At 38.0% G+C, this 20,615-nt stretch overlaps 1 protein-coding gene across 1 annotated transcript; it reads left to right on the top strand.

The window, feature by feature from the left end:
• The first annotated feature begins 210 nt into the window (after positions 1 to 210).
• LOC135202785 (tachykinin-like peptides receptor 86C) lies at positions 211 to 12,739 on the top strand. The gene is made up of 4 exons (XM_064232248.1): positions 211 to 365; positions 2,128 to 2,262; positions 3,381 to 3,445; positions 12,636 to 12,739. The coding sequence occupies exons 1-4, from the start codon at positions 211 to 213 to the stop codon at positions 12,737 to 12,739; spliced, it is 459 nt and encodes a 152-aa protein (XP_064088318.1).
• The last annotated feature ends 7,876 nt before the right edge of the window (positions 12,740 to 20,615 follow it).

Genomic DNA, 20,615 nt, shown 5'->3' on the forward strand with positions numbered 1-20,615 from the left:
ATATATATATATATATATATATATATATATATATATATATATATATATATATATAGATATATGTATATATATATATACTATATATATATATATATATATATATATATATATTATAGTTAAATATATATATATTATATATGAGTTACATGATAGCAAGATATCTCTGAGAGCAGCCTCTGTAATTTGACAAGACCGAAGAAAATACGACCGATGTACAATTATCAGACGGAAAAACTCTCAAAGTCGGTTCTCTTCTTCTCCAGCCACTGGATCTTCGGGAGTGTTTATTGCACCATTTCTCAATTCATGGCTCACGTTTCGTTGGCATCTTCTGTCCTCACGCTGGCCGTTATCTCCTTTGACAGGTGAGATCTTGACCTTTCCTATATTTCATGTACCCAGTCACAATGCGAGTCTGTCTGTGTGTTGTATGCCAACTCCCTTTCCAGCAGAGAGAGAGAGAGAGAGAGAGAGAGAGAGAGAGAGAGTCTGGCGTCTACAGCCAAAATAATTGCTTTGGGTGACTTGCAATCTCTAAATTTATAAAAGTAAAGCATCCTGTAAGGTGATGCTGAGATCGAGAGAAACTATACTGTGTTCTTGCCTAGAGCATCTAAGAAGCATCCGTCGTAAAATTTTTTATTGGAATTGCAATATGAAATTTAGGCCAAAGGCCAAGCGCTTGAATTTACGAGGTAATAAAACGCCCAGAATAATGTTCTACAATTGTAGGAGAGAGCAGAAAATAAGATGGAAGAATTTGAATATCAACGGAAGTATAGTAGAGTATAGAAAAAGAAATGAAAGGGACGATGCAAAAAGCCTTAAATACAGTGGACCATGTGAAGCGCACAGAAGATCCCACCCCCTACAGAAGTAATATTTTTACGGGAAGTGTTTCTGAATCAGACTTAAGACACCTCCTTATGTCTCACATGGGAGCATATTAACATTTCCATTTTATGCCAAAACTATTCCTGGAGGTACTCAGATATATTGTTAGTTTTTTTTTTTTTTTTTTTTTTTTTGACATCTCCATTTTATGCCCCAACTCTTTATTCCTGGAGGTACTCAGATATATTGTTAGTTTTTTGTTTTCTTTCTGTCTTTTTTATTAATGAATCAATTACAGTTTGTTTATGAGACACCTTACTCATTTTGCTTTTATTTATAAGAAATAACATTTTTAAAAAGTAAACTCGACTTTAATCCTCACTAGTTTTAGAACACAAAATCAGCACATACTTTTAATTAAGTTTATGTTGACATTCTTTACACTCATGTAAGATCAGTTCATCAACCTTACTTCATCACACTTAAAAATCAGTTCTTATTGAAAATATCAAAAAGCAAAGCAAGGAGCCAAGCAGGTGCTAGCCTTAATTTTATGTGAAATTTTGTTGCATTAAAACGCATTGCACCGTTCGCTTTCTATTGCCGTCTGCACAATACAACGAAAAAATGTCAAGTGGATGATTATTATGCAACCAAACCAGAGTGGAAGCCACAACGACACGGGGTCGTTTCTCGAACGTGAATTTTCCTAGAAGTTCAGGAACAAGTATTTTCCGAGAGAAGAGAGAGGGGAAAATACTGAAGGAATAATATGTATTTCTTAAACATTCATCTTTCAGAAAATTCAATCACCTGTTTTATATTACCCTGGCCTTGTATTTTTTATTATTGGCATTTGTAGATGGTTCATTTACTGGGAAGGGGCCTGAACACTGACAAGATTAATTTCTACCTTACGGTCGCGTATTGTTATGTACTAATAAGGATAACGAACAACAAAGATATTAGAGGATTTCCTTGCTGACAACCTTATCCATCTATGTTAAATCAATGAGGACAGTTATTAATACTATTATTACTGCTATGACTGACATATTCCTAATCCGGGAGCAATGTTAAGAGCAGTGAAAAATAGACGCCTTCACTTGTGACGAGAATTATCGGTGCTTATCAGTCATAAAAATAAGCATTAACACAACCTTACAACCGATACAACGTCTAAAGGGGAAAAGAGGAAATGGTGAATATTTTTACTCTCCACTTTTCAAATGGCTTCCATCAATTACATTAGTATAGCTTTTACTCCAAGTCATTTTTCTATGACACAAATAGATTTTTGAACGTGATGCGTCCCTTGAAGCCTCAGATGTCCAAATGCGTCTGCAGGATGCTGCTCTGGGTCATCTGGGTCGTGGCAGCATCCATAGCGGCTCCCATACTGCCTTATACCACCACCATCCACACATTGTGAGTCCATCTCTAGGCGTGATGGGCAGATCTTTCTACAGATTTTGTAACATTTAATTCACTCTATTTGAAAAATGCAAACAAAATTATATCAATTCTCATTATCTAATCATTTGTTCGAGTTTCCTCGGTTTAACTTTACTCAGTTGATAACAGAAGAAGTATTAACCTGTCTTTGTGTCAGGGGGCTCATTCATCTCTGGAAAAATCACGAACCATTCTTACTAAAAAAAAAAGGGTGAAACGTAAATCTGCTATTTTATAACCACAAATTGTTATGGTTACGGCAAACTAGTTTGCGCCGTGGAATGAAACCGAATAATATTCACATGTTGAGCAGCTTTCATGCACATGTAAAGTATTCTCAGTGACGCCTAAATGTAGAAACAAGATCTGTATTGCGCTACAGAACAATGTCTGGTGAGATTTCATGCATGCTAAGTTCCGGATTTTTGTTGGGGGGTTTTGAAGAGGACATAGAACTCAATCCAACGACAACCACTTTTAGCAAGTAAACTTTGAGCACTTTTTACGAAAGTCAAATAACAACTTCTTTCAGAGATTTCACAATAATATGATTATGCTAATGACCGTCCAAAGTAACTGTTATATAAAACTGGATAAACAACTTCGGTTCACTACATCGATTGTTTCCTTTGATTAAAGGTCAGTTAAATTAGTCACCACGAACTCTTTCTATCTTTACAGTTCTAACTGAAAAATCTATTATTCATTTATTTCCTCATTCATTCATTCATTCATTCATTCATTTATTAGTTTTCTTATATACAAATTCTAGCCGCGGAGAGATAGCAATTTGCGTCATAAAGTGACAAGATGGTCTGTCCCCACGATCTCTCATTGACTACGTGTAAGTATAATTTTTCAACAGTTTTCCAAATGAGGGGGATAATGGTCGGATGTAGATAAAGTCAAGACCTGTAATCTTCAAAGGAAGCTTGGACACTGGGAAATAAGCATAAAAAAATCATGTAATATGCTGGTACTTTCAGCCCTATTTTGCAACTCCCTTTCCTAATTGACCTAAAGCCAGAAGATGCCAGTCTATTTTTTTATTTAATTTTTCAATAAACCAGTCTAATACTCTTATGTTGAAGGCGTTATGTCGTTATCCTAGCAGGGACGTATGTCGTTCCCATGATCATTTGTTATGCTGTAATTGGTAAGTCTAGTGTATATATGTATATATATACATATATATATATATATATATTATATATATATAGATTAATATATATATATATATATCTATATATATATATATATATGCGTGTGTGTACGTGTGTGCGTGTATAGAAGTATACAGAGAGAGAGAGAGAGAGAGAGAGAGAGAGAGAGAGAGAGAGAGAGAGAGAGAGAGAGAATCCTGAATTTCTCAAGATATCCTCATCCCGACTAAAATTCCCATAAACACTGATATTCTCAACAACTCAATCCCACATCATTTACGGCAACTAATATAAATGAAAAAAGAAACATTCCAATTGTTATTTCCATAACGTCGAGAGTAACGGGGTATTAAATTTGCTTCATCTGTCAGTAACGTTCCTATGACTTTCCGTCAGTTCGTTTCCCCGGCAGTCAGCAGCCGGTGCTAATTTGGATCACTCGACAGAATAATTATTGGGTTCCGGTTTAAACATCTCTTCAGCTGGAATCAGAGACAACGTATATAAGGCAATCCATTGGCTCCGTGTTGAAGGAACCCCACAGGTACAATTCCAAATAAGTGGCGACTTCTCAATGATCAGAGTCTGGCGCTATTCTTTTTCGAACAGCTAATAACTATATATTCTACCAAACAGCCTTCAATGACGAATGAGTTCTCTCTTTACGATTATTATGTCATTCCTGTAATGCGTATAAAAACATGGAGCCAATGGATTGCCTTACATACGTTGTCTCTGATTCCAGCTAAAGAGATGTTTAAACCGGAACCCAATAATTATTCTGTCGAATGATCCAAATAGCACCGGCTACTGACTGCCGGGGAAACGAACTGACGGAAAGTCATAGGAACGTTACTGACAGATGAAGCAAATTTAATACCCCGTTACTCTCGACGTTATGGAAATAACAATTTTAATGTTACTTTTTTCATTTATATTAGTTGTCGTAAATGATGTGGGATTGAGTTGTTGAGAATACCAGTGTTTATGGGGATTTTAGTCGGGATGATGATATCTTGAGAAATTAAGGATTCTCTCTCTCTCTCTCTCTCTCTGTGTGTGTGTGTGTGTGTGTGTGTGTGTGTGTGTGTGTGTGTGTGTGTGTATACATAAGACTCGGTTTGCTTGTTCAAGGTATCATAGAAACGTTTACCTTTGATAAAAAACGAGTTCACATTTTTCTTGCCAATAGTTCTTGACCTAACGATAAAAAATATGGGACAATTTAAAAACCCACTGTGTAATCAGTGGCTACGTAGTTCACTTCTTTTGACATAAAAGGACATAGTGCAACTGATTAAAAACTCCCGTTTTCAGTTACTCTTCTTGTAAATGATGGTAGATATTCGATAAAAGTATCTACGTGGAAAGCTTCGAGCAATTAAAACTAAATTTAACTAAAAGAAAATAAAATTTAAATTATAAATACAGATACAGATAGGTGAGAGAGAGAGAGAGAGAGAGAGAGAGAGAGAGAGAGAGAGAGAGAGAGAGAGACTGTACCAATATCAATTCAATGATATGGAATAAGTAAAAGAGAATCACATCATTTTAGAAATCCATTTTTAGCTTATATTAGGAATCTGGATGCTTGGCATCACCTGATAGGTGCCTCCCCGATCGTATAAAAGATGAAAGAGAAATCTCTCTCTCTCTCTCTCTCTCTCTCTCTCTCTCTCTCTCTCTCTCTCTCTCTTCGCAATATGATCGATAGTCATCTATTACCTCAAGGTCATAAAATTTAATCCATTTAATCTATGGGAAAAATGGCATGAATGACTGCAGTACATTAACCTAGCGTCACCAAGAATATTTGCTGAGGGTAATAACACGTCATTTTACACCAGCCTCCTCAGAAAATAAAGAAGCAAAAACCGTGCTAAATGATAAGATGGAATTTGTAATATATTCTTATTTCCCCTTTAAATTCTGGATATCGAATGCCTCAAAAGGTTATATGACCTCTTTTAAGCAGGGAGCTAAATTCTAATGGAAGCAATACTTCTCAGAATTTCAACTTCAGATGTTCTTTGTAAGTTTGCTCCAACAAGCTTTGACTACTTACGTCAGTGATGATTAAAAAAGAATTTATACTTCTTTTTTATGCATGTACCAAACACGTTTTAATAAATGAATTGAAGGACAAGTCGTACTCGTGAAATGTATATGTGCTATAAGAAAATAGAATAATTAATATGAATTAAGTTATGTTATACTATGCAGTTTTTCCAATATCACAGACTAAAGCATTAATTTATTCTTAGTCAACAACGCTGATGCTAAGCCCATAATGATTACGTAATCAACAATACTTGGAAATTATATCTCGAGTTTTGCTATTTGCCCTTCGCCACTTTTTTCCTAATTAACCAAATATTTTTTATTTATTTCTGGACGACAACATATAACCAATGTATCCTTCCTCCTTGTATTTATTGAGGGTAGACACTAGTACACATTTACATCTTTACGGAAAGTTGGATTAATAATAATAATAATAATAATAATAATAATAATAATAATAATAATAATAATAATAATAATAATAATAACAGAAGATGTAAAACAGAGGCTTAAGGCCAAAGCACATAAGATCTAACGGTACATGAACAGGAATAAGGGATACCAACAGAACGAACTATTCGGAACCAACCAGAAAAGACTATACAGCAACTAAGAGAGGAAGACAACCACCAAGATATTCCTGAAGCCGGACCCAGTAAGAGACTCTGGGAAAACATATTGAACAATCCGGTATCACACAACAAACATGCAACATGGCTCCAGGAAGTCAAGGAAGAAGAAACAGGGAGAATAAAACAAAGATTCACAGAGATCACGACAGACACAGTCAGACACCAACTAAAGAAAATGCCAAACTGGAAAGCCCAAGGTCCTGATGAAGTCCATGGATACTGGCTCAAAAACTTCAAGGCTCTACACCCACGAATAGCAGAACAACTCCAGCATTGTATCACAAATCACCATGCGCCCAAATGGATGACCACAGGAAGAACATTCTTAGTGCAAAAATACAAGAGTAAGGGAAATATAGCCAGTAACCACAGGCCTATCATCTGCCTACCAATAATGTGGAAGTTACTGACAGGTATCATCAGTGAAAGGCTATGCAACTACCTAGAGGAGACAAACACCATCCCCCACCAACAGAAAGGCTGCAGAAGGAAGTGTAGGGGCACTAACGACCAGCTCCTGATAGACAAAATGGTAATGAAGAACAGTAGGAGAAGGAAAACCAACCTAAGCATGGCATGGATTGACTATAAGAAAGCCTTCGACATGATACCACACACATGGTTAATAGAATGCTTGAAAATATATGGGGCAGAGGAAAACACCATCAGCTTCCTCAAAAATGCAATGCACAACTGGAATACAATACTTACAAGCTCTGGAATAAGACTAGCAGAGGTTAATATCAGGAGAGGGATCTTCCAGGGCGACTCATTGTCCCCACTACTCTTCGTAGTAGCCATGATTCCCATGACAAAAGTACTGAAGAAAAGAGGCAACAGAATTAACCATCTGAAGTTCATGGACAACATTAAGCTGTATGGTAAGAGCATCAAGGAAATACATACCCTAATCAAGACTGTAAGGAAGTATCTGGGGACATCAGGATGGAGTTCGGAATAGAAAAATTCGCCTTAGTCAGCATACAAAAGGGCAAAGTAACAAGGACTGAAGGGGTAAAGCTACAAGATGGGAGCAACATCAAACATATAGATGAGACGGGATACAAATACCTGGGAATAATGGAAGGAGGGGATATAAAACACCAAGAGATGAAGGACACGATCAGGAAAGAATATATGCAGAGACTCAAGGCGATACTCAAGTCAAAACTCAATGCTGGAAATATGATAAAAGCCGTAAACTCATGGGCAGTGCCAGTAATCAGATACAGCACAGGAATAGTCGAATGGACGAAGGCAGAACTCCGCAGCATAGACCAGAAAACTGGGAAACATATGACAATACACAAAGCACTACACCCAAGAGCAAATACGGACAGACTATACATAACATGAAATTAAGGAGGGAGAGGACTACTAAGCATAGAAGACTACGTCAGCATCGAGAACAGAGCACTGGGGCAATATCTGAAAGCCAGTGAAGACGAGTGGCTCAAGAGTGCATGGGAAGAAGGACTGATAAAAGTAGACGAAGACTCAGAAGTATACAGAGACAGGAGAATGACAAACAGAACAGAGGACTGGCACAACAAACCAATGCACGGACAATACATGAGACAGACTAAAGAACGATGACACATGGCAATGGCTACTGAGGGGAGAGCTCAAGAAGGAAACTGAAGGAATGATAACAGTGGCCCAAGATCAGGTTTTAAGAACCAGATATGTTCAAAGAATGATAGATGGAAATAACATGTGCAATAAGAAAAATTAAACCATAAACGACATAGCAAGCGAATGTCCGGTACTTGCACAGAACCAGTACAAAAAGAGGCCTGATTCAGTAGCAAAAGCCCTTCAGTGAAGCCTGTGCAAGAAACATCAGCTACCTTGCAGTAATAAGTGGTACGAGCACTAACCTGATGGAGTGATAGAAAACGATCAGGCAAAGATCCTCTGGGACTATGGTATCAGAACAGATAGGGTGATATGTGCAAATAGACCAGACGTGGCGTTGATTGACAAAATCAAGAAGAAAGTATTACCCAGTGATGTCGCAATACCATGGGACACCAGAGTTGAAGAGAAAGAGAGGGATAAAATGGATAAGTATCAAGACCTGAAAATAGAAATAAGAAGGATATGGGATATGCCAGTGGAAATTGTAGCCATAATCATAGGAACACTAGGCACGATCCCAAGATCCCTGAAAAGGAATCTGGAAAAACTGGAGGCTGAAGTAACTCCAGGACTCATGCAGAAGAGTGTGATCCTAGAAACGGCGCACATAGTGGGAAAAGTGATGGACTCCTAAGGAGGCAGGATGTAATCCGGAACCACACACTATAAATACCACCCAGCCGAATTTAAGGACTGATAGAACAACAAAAATAAATAAATGATAATAATAATAATATCCTCTATTTCAGCTCGGGCCATATACATGGAATATACGAAATACAGACAGTAACATACACAATCTAGATACATGAGACAACATGATGAAAAAATTAATAATCGGCACTTATCCACAAAATAGCTGAGGTAGCATAAAAGATAGTAATCATAATACTGGTAATAACAGCAATAATATTGGTGAGAAAAAAATGCATTGAGAGTTATAACAGTTATCGCACAGATTATATGACTTAAATTTCAACTAGAGACCTTAGGTAGTTACAGTAGTCAGGTTCAGACGACTAAATACGAAAATTGAATGTAAAAAAAAACTTTAACTTGATAGTATTCACAGTAATAAGGAAAAAGTAAAATATCAGCAATAAATATAATAATAATGACCGAATCTGCAGATGACAACTTACCAATACAGAGATTAAGTCCTTTAGGGGACAAAGGCATCATTTTCCCCTCTTTCCCACAATTTAGATCTTCTTGCTTCACTCCTTAAGATGCTTTGTATGAGTGAGTTGCTGCCGTTTCTCACTCGGGTTACCAGACTGGACATTGTTCGCCTTACAATGATTTTTAAATTGTCCAGGTGGTTTTCTATGAACATCTGTGTGGCAGAGTGGTAACGGGGAGTGTTTGTGAGGCGTCTCAAAATGTCATTGTGCACAACAGTGATAAGTCTCATGGTCACTCGGGTATAATTCGTCCAGTGGGAACACCATAGATACTGTAGCAGTGTGAGCGGAAGAGCAGCAGTTTCACGTCTCGGTGACAGACGGTAAACCTCCTTGCAACCATGTTGCCAGTTGCACATAGTTTACGACGTCCCTGTTCAATGTGACCCAAATACGGGATTCGTGCACAAATTCCAGCTGATGGTTTCCGAGTAAAATTTTTTATTCTGCAATATGCTTAAGCGATCTCGGGAGCAGCGACATTCACTGGGTCTTGGTTTCGTTGTAAATTATATCAAACTGCTCTGCATATTGGCGGCAAGTGTCGATGAGTCATTGGAGACCTTGCACTGATGGGGAAATCAGAAACATATCATCGGCGTAAGAGACAGTGCATCCGATTGGGAGTGAGTTCAATTTGACATTCAAGGCATCTGCGTACATATTAAACAAGTATGGAGAGAGAATGCCCCCTTGCCGAAGCCCGTTTAGGGAGCTGAATGTGTGCGATAATACATTACCCCATTTGACACAGAATTGTTGTGTGGAGAACCAGCAATGAAAAATGCCAATTAGATATAGGGGTGTGCCTCTTTTATGCAGCTTCAGGAAAAGCTTCAGTTAGTTTACTCTGTCAAATACTTTTCTCATATCCACAAAACAAAGGAAAACAGGAGAGGCTGATGATAGGTAGTAGCAATTCTTTTAGTATGTAGATGCAGGTATCGGTTGAGTGGTCTGCTTTAAACCCGAACTGGTTGTCACTGGTGTGTAGAAAGGGGAGAAGTCTCACTAGAAGACCCTACTTAAGTATCTTCGATGCGATCATTATGATTGCAATCGGCCGGTAGTTGCCAGGGTCAGCTGCATCCTTTAGCTTGTTTTTGATTAATGGTATCAAGTGAACTAAGAGTATGGAGTCTGGAAGAAACTGGTGAATTATGCACGCACTGAATAGGGCAGCTAGCAAAATGTAAATTATCAGATGGCAGAATTTGAAAGCCTCTGCGGGAAGACCATCACAGCCGGGCGATTTATTACTAGGTAGGCTGTTTATGGCATCGCTGATGTTACCTGGCGTAATACGGTCTGCAAAATGAAACTGAATGTTGTCAGTAAGGAGGTTATCTACATCCCTTCGGGAATCTTGATCATTTATGCAATTCAGGGTATTGTTGAAGTGATCACCCCACATACTTGCGATAGCCTTGTCTCCGACTGCTTCCCCTACTCTCTGTGATAGCTTTTTAGTTTTGGGATTTAAGGACTGGATATCTTTCAAAAGACGAAAATAATCACCAGATTCTTAGTTTCTAGACATTGCATCCACTCTTAGTTGTTTTTCATTTAATCTGCAGTGCTTAAAAGCAAGTTTGAACTGTGCTCTCGCCTGTCTCATTAGTAATGCAGTCTGTCCTTCCCTCGAGCTACTCTTTTGCCTCCACAGTAAAAACATTTCTCAGGAATATGTATACAGATCTTTAACCAAGTCATTCCATCAAGGTATATTACGAGAATTACCTTGACGAAATCTATAGGCACCCCTGCCCGAAGCAAGCATAGCAGAGATTATGTTCGAATAGAATTCATTCAGACCCCTCCTGTGGTGGTCATTTCTACAGTTTGTGTTAGTACAAAGTAAGGCATCTGCTGGTTGAACTATATTGACCGCAACCTGGTTTCCGTGGTCGCCCTAAAGTATCTGGTTTTCTGTTGGTTTTTAAAATCAGAGTTTACCATTGGTGGGCGGTCAGTTAGCAGGTTCACGGTAGGGTGGGATGGGGTACTGAATGACACCTGTAATGGGATGTGATCGTAGCCCGTTGCAAGACCATAGCAAATATTGCAGGTCAAAATAGAATCATGAAGTTGTGGAGATGTGATGCAGTGGTCCAGCCAGGAGGTTGAAATTGTGTATGCTCTGTTATGTACATATGAATAGGAGAAGGTAGGGAGGAGCATTACATCGCTAATTTGGAGATCATGATTTTGACAGAAGCGAGTAAGTTCATTATAAAATTGTTTTGTGGGGTGGGAATTAAGGTCCCCAATTATACAAATATGATCAGCAGGAGAATCGTGAATAATACTGTGTAACTCCCCTAGGATCATGCAGTAATGATCAAAATCATTGTTATTTTCCCATGGCATATAAAAACATTAATTACTAGGGTTTTAGAGTTCCCTACTGTCACTTGAAGCCCCAGCAATCTGTCACTCCTGTAGGTCATCACCTTTATCATATTGTCTCACGATTTGTGCCACAAGAAAGAAAGGCCCCCTTTCGGGCGACCGGCTATGATTTGATCTGTAACTTGCATCAATGAAGTCGAGAAGGTTCTGAAGTCTTCATGTATTGAATCACAGATGACAAGGTTACGTGGCCAGAGGAACGTTTCTTGCAATGCAATGATGCCTTTGAAGTTTTTGCAGAATATGTTTAGGAGAGGAATGCTCCGCTTGAGGCCAAAAATAGTCCAAGAGATTATTTTGAATGTATCCATGGCTACTCACAAAGATGGGAGATGAATGGGCTGATCATTTGGATGGATGGGGGGTTAGCCAGGGGGAGTGGGCAGTCACTCGCCATGGGCGGAATTAGAACTGGACTCTAAAGTTTAGGCCAAAGACCAAGCACTGGGATCTCTAGGGTCACTTACCGCTGAAAAGGATACATTGAGAGAAAACCCAATGCATAATCAGAGGCTACGTTGTTCACTTCTTATTAAAGGCAGTTACACTATGAAATGATTATTAGGAAAGGGTGGAAAGTAAGATGGAAGAACGAGAATGTGAATTGAGGTAGCAAAAGGAATGAAAGGGCTTGCAGCTAGGGGCCGAAGGGACGTTCATATTGAGGAAGTTAACATTTCTCTTACTAATTTAAAACTTCAAAAATGTTATGAACTAAGAGAAGGTTTTGACCGGATATAACACTTCATTTCATTGAAGATATCTAGTATCTGTCGCCCATTTTATTTGAGAATCTAAATCATAAAATAAACTTCAATATTGTCGTCAACTTTTGATATACAATTCGATCGTTTATAATTAACTAGAATTCCTTCACAGGTTGTAAATTGTGTGATCCTGCCGTAGCAAAAACATCAAGGCAAACAGATAACTTCAAAATTTGTGAAAAAAGCTCAGACCTGACACCTGTATCCAGAGGGCATTTATTAAGAAAACAAATATTTGCTTTGGCCATTCATGACGGTCCAACTCAGTCAGGAACAAGGGAGACTGAGGTTACCACCACACCCCTCCCCCCTTGGAGCCATCACTGTTCCTCAGGTGTTCCCGGTAGTGATCTCCTTCACCTCTCCTAAATGCATCCTTAGGCATCCCCAGTAGTGATCTCCTTCACATCTCCTTACTGCATCTTCATAGATTCCTCAGGCATCTCCAGTGGTAATCTTCATGTCTCCTTCATGCATCTGCAGAGATTCCTCAGGTACCCCAGTGGCGATCTCCTTCATGTCTCCTTAATGTATCCACAGAGATTTCTCAGGTATCCCCAGTGGTGATCTCCTTCACGTCTCCTTAATGTATCTGCATAGATTCCTCAGATATCCCAGTGGTAATCTCCTTAACGTCTTCTTAATGCCTCAGTAGGTGGTGCAAATACTGGCACTTCTGGTGGGGCTGTTCGCCTTGTGCTGGCTTGCCTACTACGTGTACCTCATCGTCGTCCATCACCATCCTCAACTGAGCACAAGGCCTTACGTCTAGCTCATGTACCTGGCTTTCTACTAGCTGGCCATGTCTAATGCCATGTTCAACCCTATCATTATATTATCTGCTCAATGATGTCTGGTAGCAGGAAACAATATACCATAATCACGATGAGGTCGCCTGCTATCGGACATCATGGTTTCTTTCATATTTCTTTGAAGTTGGATCTCAAGGCTTTGAGGTGACAAGCGTATCCAAAAAAGAGTAAAGAATTTGAGAAGTTAAGAGGGCATTGTGGCTATTACATTTGCATATATATACATATATATATATATATATATATATATATATATATATATATATATATATATGTATATATATATATATATATATATATATATATATATATATATATATATATATATATATATATATATCACTATATAAGTGAATACCACATGAAAATGATAGGCAGAAATCCAAGAGCTTTCGTCTTTACTAACACATTGTTCTTGACAATGTCTTAGTAAAGACAAAAGCATTTGGATTTCTGTCTATAATTTTCCTGTGATATTCGCTTATTTAATGAAGTCACGTGCATCTACTGTGTGTGTGTGTGTGCGTGTGTGTGCGTGTATAATGGGGCTGATAGGAACTCCTTCCTTATGTATCGTAATGAGTTCATATAGAATACTAAAAGAAGAACCTGTCACAAATAGTCTTTGATATGCAGTTTCACCTAAAATACCCTCATTTTTTATTTTCTCACAAATCTGTTAATTTTTTCTTCTCTTTTGTAAATGCCCAAAAAAGTTTAGTTTTCCAAGTGATTTAAATTTTGGTGCTCTTAGCAAGAATGTTATAAACCTTATCAATATAGTTTTGTTTATTTAGTACAACACCTTTTCCTTTACCTGAATTACAAATAACCAAACTACCTTGTTTGCCTAGTTTCTGTATGAACAGGACCCAAGATACTTTTAACTTGGCATAAGCAGTATGTAAGAGAAAAGATAACTTACATCGTGAACCACTTAAGTTCATTGACGAAGATGTAAACCCTCGAGTTTCTTAAAAGCATTTCGAAAGGAAAATAGAAGTCTGCACACTTATGTCTGTAGAATAGTAAACAAAAATTCAAGCCCAATGATATCTATTATTTGGCATGGATTTTTTTTACCCTACTGTATGCCTCTACAATATATATCTTCACCTGAAATAACCTACAGCTTATTTACGCTGATATTAAAACTATTTATGATACTGCCTCGAAACTTAAATTCCCAAGGACTTGTAGATTTAGCACGGAAAAGAGCAAGGATAACATTTTATTTAACTAATGACAAATTTAGAATTTAAGTAATATTAATGTTAGGAGTTTAGTAATAAAAAAATTCTTCTAAAATGTTTTTGGTTGCGTTTATGAAATTCCTTGTAAAAATTGTGATAAAATATATAATGGACAAACTAGAAAATCACTTTCACAATAAATCAAACAACAGCAATATTCTGTGAGAACTGGCAAAATATCTGATGCATTATTCGTACATATGAGAGATCCTGAATCCCTTGTAGTGACAGTTTAAAGGAATATAACTGAATCTTGTTTCTCCAAGTCAAATAATGGAAGTGTTCTAAAATTAAGGATCTTTCTTCGCTCCAGTTAACAGGAAGATCTAAATCTCTCATATTTACGAATAAATTATAAGTAGGTGTGACAGTACGTCGCTGAGTACGTGCAGGTGACAGTTGACCCAGAAAGGTTGGTACTTAAGGTATTCCTTGGTGTTTTGGGGCTCATTAACTTCCGTCGATGAGTCCGGTGGTCATCTGCTCAGGAACACCTGCTTGAGAAAAGGCCTGAGGATTATCTTGTCGATTTCATCCGATTTCCAATGTCCTCCTGACAGGTTCATATTGTTGGTTTGATTGATGCTAGCAGATTTCAGCAGATTCTTTTTGTACAGACAGTTACTTTTGAAAACCAGCTCTGTCTCACTCCAATTTATGGTATGGCATTTGTCTCTAATATATAGAAAAATCCCTGGACTCTCTGAAGCATATCGCACTGATCTTTTGTTCTCTGTTAATCTCTGCGCAATGGATCTACCTGTCTCCCCCACGTAAATCTCATTACAATTGCTACACGGTATTTTGTAAACTCCGGTTTCTGCCTCTTTTATTTAGGTATACATTAATAAGCGAAATCCGGATGAATTTGGGATAATGGAAAACGAAAAGATTGTTATATCTGAGGTATTCTGTAGCTTTTGGATATTATCTTTGTACTGAAGTTTTATTTTATCGTTAAAATCTATTTGTCTGTTGTTAGTGGCGCCTCTGTAGCATATTCTGTTCGCTTTATTAATATGCTTCTCGATAACATATGGTGAGTAGAGCAGTTGCAACAGGCGTTGAGGGATAATATTGAATTCTTTATCTAAGGAATAGGTTGCACCCAACCAGGATTTTTACAGAGTCATCGTGATAGCTTAAGAAATGAATATAAGAAACAGCGAACGTGGGTTTACTATGTACTGTGAGAGCATATCTCTTCTGTTCATGTATGATTAGTACATTTTGGAATGGCAATTATCTTCCCTATTGTCACTTTGTTTTAAACTTTATAGTAGGAACTAATGGATCTAATCTATTAAAAAAACACAGAAAACCCAGCTATTGTTCCAAAAAGTAAAAATATCATCTACGTAATAATCTAACCCAGATCATATTGCAGGGTTTGATGAACGACAAGAATTCATTTTCAAAATACTCCATGTACAGGTTTGCTAGAAGGGGGGATAGGGAAATGCTGAGAAGAATAGTGACACTCCTGATGCCCTTTAAGTCCAAGTTCAGCCCCGACCATGAGGGGCTGGAAATGGGGTGGGAAGGGGTGAAAAGTAAAAAATAACCAAAATGACAGATTTTAGTGGCTAATTCATAGTTTTCTAGGTTGCTGAGATGAATAGTAACACTCCTGATGTTCTTCAAATCCAAATTTAGCCCTCATAGGTAGGGGAGTGAGAAGTGGGTGAAAAGTGGGGGGTCTGTGAGAATGGGTGAAATGTAAAAATTACAGAAAACCACAGATAGTGTCTAATTCATAGGTTCTGAGGTCAGTGATCTGAATAGTGACAATCCCGATGCCCTTTAAGTCTAAGTTCAGCTCCGACTGTGAGGGGGATAAGAAGGGGGTGGGAAGGGAGTGAAATATGAAAATAACCAAAACGGCAGATATTAGTGTCTAATCAAGAGTTTTTGAGGTCGCTGAGAAGAATAGTGACCCTCCCAATGCCCTTTAAGTCAACGTTCATCCCCGATTGTGGAGGGTGTAAGAAGCGGGTGAGAAGGGTGAAATGTAAAAAATAACCAAAATGTCAGATATTAGAGTCTAATCCATAGTTTTTAAGGTTGCTGAGATGAATAGTGACACTCCTAATGCCTTTCAAGTCCAAGTTCAGCCCTAATAGGAAGCAGGGGCTAAGAAGTGGGTGGAAAGAGGGTGGCTGTGGAAAGGTGTAAAATGTAAAAATTACAGAAAACCACAGATACTAGTGTCTAATCCATAGTTTTTGAGGCTGCTGAGATGCATAGTGACACTCCCAATACCCTTTAAGTCTAAATTCAGCCACAATAGGGAGAGGGTGAGAAGGGGGGACATGCAAAAACAAAGGAAAATGACAGATATTAGTGTCTAATCATATGTTTTGAGGTCGCTAAAATAAACAGTGACTCTCCTGATACCCTCCAAGTCCATGTTCAGCCCTGATAGAAAGGAAGGGTGAGAAGGGGGTGGGAAGGGGGTGATGTGTAAAAATAACCGAAAATGACAGATATTAGTGTCTAATCCATAGTTTTTGAGGTTGCTGAGATGAATAGTGACACCCCTGAAGCTCTTTAAGTCCAAGTTCAGCCCCGATAGGTATGGGTGTACTCCTGATATTCATACAAGATGATGTGGGACTCCTTAGGGAGAGAAAAAAATCCTGCAGAAGCAACAGGACTTAGGATATAAGAATTTATCATTTTTTCAATACTGAAATATTCATGCCCATACAAGTGACAAAAGTTCACATTTACCCTAGTGTCCCTTTTTACTAATCCACAATCAAAGTTGAAATGGGTTCACATCGATCCTAGCTACAGAAAATGAATTCTACAGGTATATGTAAAGCAGGATTAATATTAAGTAACATCTCTCTTGATAGACGAGTGAGGAAGTCGCTGCTATCGTTGTTTCTAAACTAGGTCATGGTTCAAATCCTGGCTAGTACGAAGCACTTAGCAATCTAGTGAATTCGATATCAAATTATATTTGTGATTTTATATCTATGATATTTGTATTCCAGGTTCCGATATTTCTTCTGGCCAAGGAATCCTGGAAAAACTGCATGGGGAATACTTACAATAATTCGTCAGTTCTCTCTCTCTCTCCTCTCTCTCTCTCTCTCTCTCTCTCTCTCTCTCTCTCTCTCTTTCACTTATCAGTTTAACTTATAAAAAAACCTTCCCTCTATTCTGCCATTCCTCTTTCATTCTTTCAACCTCCAGCAGTGTATGTAATTACGTTTAATCACATCCCAGCGCATCCTTTTAAATATATTTTTGCTATCTTTCCTAACAGACCGTGGGTCAGAAGCCGAAACCCTCCCCCAACCCCATAGGGATTTTTTCAGACCACATTTTTTCTATTTTTTAGAGTCCGTAGATCCAGAATCTGGTTGAATGCACTCTGGATTTTGGTAACTTTGGCTGCTACAGCCAAAATTCGAAAAGCATTCAGGACAAAAAGTGGATGAAAAAATCATGTTATTTTTTTCATTTCACGCACAGAAAAAGAAGCAATATACGAAAAGGGTAAGGAAGTATGAGTTTTAAAGTACGTTGAATCAATAGGAGTCAATACGTTATTGAGGTTTAAATATAAATTTTTGACTCTGAAGAACAATTCATTTTATTATAATTTGCTCTTCTTTTTTTCGATGAAGAGATAGAGTGTCAGAATTGGAATATCCAAAAAGAGCAGGTTTTCAAATGGTATTTCATATATAATATTTTATATTTAGTCCAAAATTAAAGCAAATAGATACCATGAGAAAAATTATCTTTATCGCTTAGGGGCGATTTATTCTGGGGTACAGCCATCTGCTGTGTGAAGCATGGACCAGTTGCCTAGCCGCCACCCGCCCCCCCCCCCTTCCCCACGCCCCCATATATTTTTGCAGACTACTTTTTATTTCTGTGGTCATTGATTCTGAGTATGATTTTCTGCATTCTGAGATGTCGAGATTTTGGCTGCTACATACAAAATTTGATAAACATTTTAATAAATCTAATTTCAAAAAAGTGTTAGCTTAAGTTGGCAAGGAATAGGTAATTTAGATTAAATCATAGGCCCAAAGAATCAAGGGAAAAGAAGAAAAGATGTCCACTGCATTTCTACTACACCTAACATCTGACCTACTCAAACTCACCTCATGGTGCAGCAGTTCCTTGGCTCCTGAATGGGATTTATCCAGATTGAGCATTGAAAGCATGTAGATCGTTGTGTACCTAGCATAGTTTGGATGGTCATAACAAAAGAACATTGGACATATCTATTCTAAACAAGATATGTGCAGATCAAAGTTGCTCTTTTTAGTTGCCTTCTGGAAGCGCAAACGAGAACCTTCTTCATGTAATCAATCCAAAACTTAGCTGTGGTCCCATCTTCTGATTTCTTCTTTAAAAATATTGTATTGTTGAATCATTGCAGTACAATCCTCATTGGCCAATGCTTCGTCCAGCAATTTACTGCTTGGGGAATGTGCAAGACGTTTCATTATATCCCGAGCTCTTCCTTTCCTGAGCATTGTTACATTTGATTACAAAATTTTGTAAAAGAAGGTGCTTAAAGTCTCGAGCAGAGTCCTGTGAACACAGATATCTCTGTTATAGTGTTTTCCTGTAATCACTTTGTTGATAGAACCACTGGCACATATTCCTTAGTCAATTAAAACTTCTTGGACACATACATCTCCCGATCACTCCAAGCAATGCAAATGTTGTATGGAAGACTCCAAACCTAACCATAACATCACCAAATGCATTCGGATTCTACCAAACAACTGTATATGCTTTTTTAGCAACTGCTAAGTCAAATGTTACAACTGTATATTGCTGACTGACCTCCCTCTTTATTGCAAAGAGGGTGCAAATACTGATTCAGCTTTTGGCTTCAAAAAAACATGGTTCTATTTCCTTAGATATTTAGCTGATCAATCGTTTCTTAATCAGAGGATTACTGCTTTCCCCTCCTACTTCAGACATGTTGTCATTTTCACCAATTGATAATTCTTGGATTGCAATCCCATGTGTGGTGTGAGTTGTTCCAGCTCTAGTTGATGTTTCTTTTGTGAAGTCAAAATTGTCCCAACAAAAATGAGTCACACTATCATTTTCCACCTGAATGCCTCTTGGAAGAATTCTTCAAACAGGCAAGAGTATGATGCACAGTGATCAAAGGGATGCAATATTGGTACAATTTCAGTACTGCCTGTAAGATGCCGCAATGTCATGCCCAAGAGTAGATGCTTTGGCGTCATCCACTTTCCTTTTGTTGCAGCCTTACATAAATCTTGAGAGATAAAACGTACTGGTATCTCACTGGTCTCAGCTACTTTGGAACCCCCTACAATCAGACTGAAAATTTCTTGTAAAAGTTTGGGTACTTTAATATTTTCTGCAAGCTAAAATTCTTTTGTTGCTGTCCTAGGCATTTCTGGAGCTCCTCTTTGGCCATCCAAAATGGCCCTTCTTGAAATCAGACCAGCCTCTTCAATTCTCTTTGCCTCAGAAACAGCCGATTCAAATGCAACTGTTATAACCTGACTTTGATGAATATTGGATGAATATACTAGTTCACCCTAATATAATTTGGCTGCTAAAGCTGCAACTTCTTACCAATTTTCTTTAACAATTCATCTTTCAGCATATAAGTTTTGTACTGAGGATTATAGAATTCTGGGAACTGCTCTCGTAAGAAGAGTGGGTACTTTTCTTTTAGCTTTGACAATCTTTCAACATTTGGTCCTTTTATAATGTTTCCGTCAACGTGCTGCATATAAAAACAAATGCAGCATTATGAGCTTCTTGTTTCTGTTTGACTTTAGGGATTTCCATTGCTTTATAATTGCGTTCTTTTAATCTACTGTAATGTTTTCTGTAAGTTGGATGATAACGTGCTTCTCTTGCCTGAAGGTCATAATCGGTAAACTGGCCCTGAATCTTGAAGTCCTTCAGTCAGTCTTTCTGCTGCTGCTCTGAGTGTATCTTCAGCTGTTTGCGTTTGGCATTTGCTGAGAATTTCGATACGCCTATTCACCTTTTTTCCTGTACCTGTTGCATATTAAACACGCAGTCGAAGGAAAATGTGGTGTTGGGGCTTGTACTTTCTTCATTGACCTTCCACTCTTTGTTCTAAAGGTAGTAGCCTCATTTTCATCAGCTGTACACTTTCTCTTTAAGACTCTGGAAACGTTGGTAAAGTTCTTATAACACCAATTGTGAGTTCCATGTGAGGTCTGCCAAAGGTCTCACATTCTTTTCTGAATTATTACTTTTAATAGTGAATTATACATGTATAACAAGACCCAGTATTGGGCTTGGTAACTTTGACCTCAACGAACATCTGGCACCTACCTTAGAAAGGAAGACAGCAAGTCGCATCCCTGCTACTATTCTCAAAACCATTAAATCTAGGGCTA

This window comes from Macrobrachium nipponense, chromosome 24 (genome assembly GCF_015104395.2).
Source record: "Macrobrachium nipponense isolate FS-2020 chromosome 24, ASM1510439v2, whole genome shotgun sequence".
NCBI lineage: Eukaryota > Metazoa > Arthropoda > Malacostraca > Decapoda > Palaemonidae > Macrobrachium > Macrobrachium nipponense.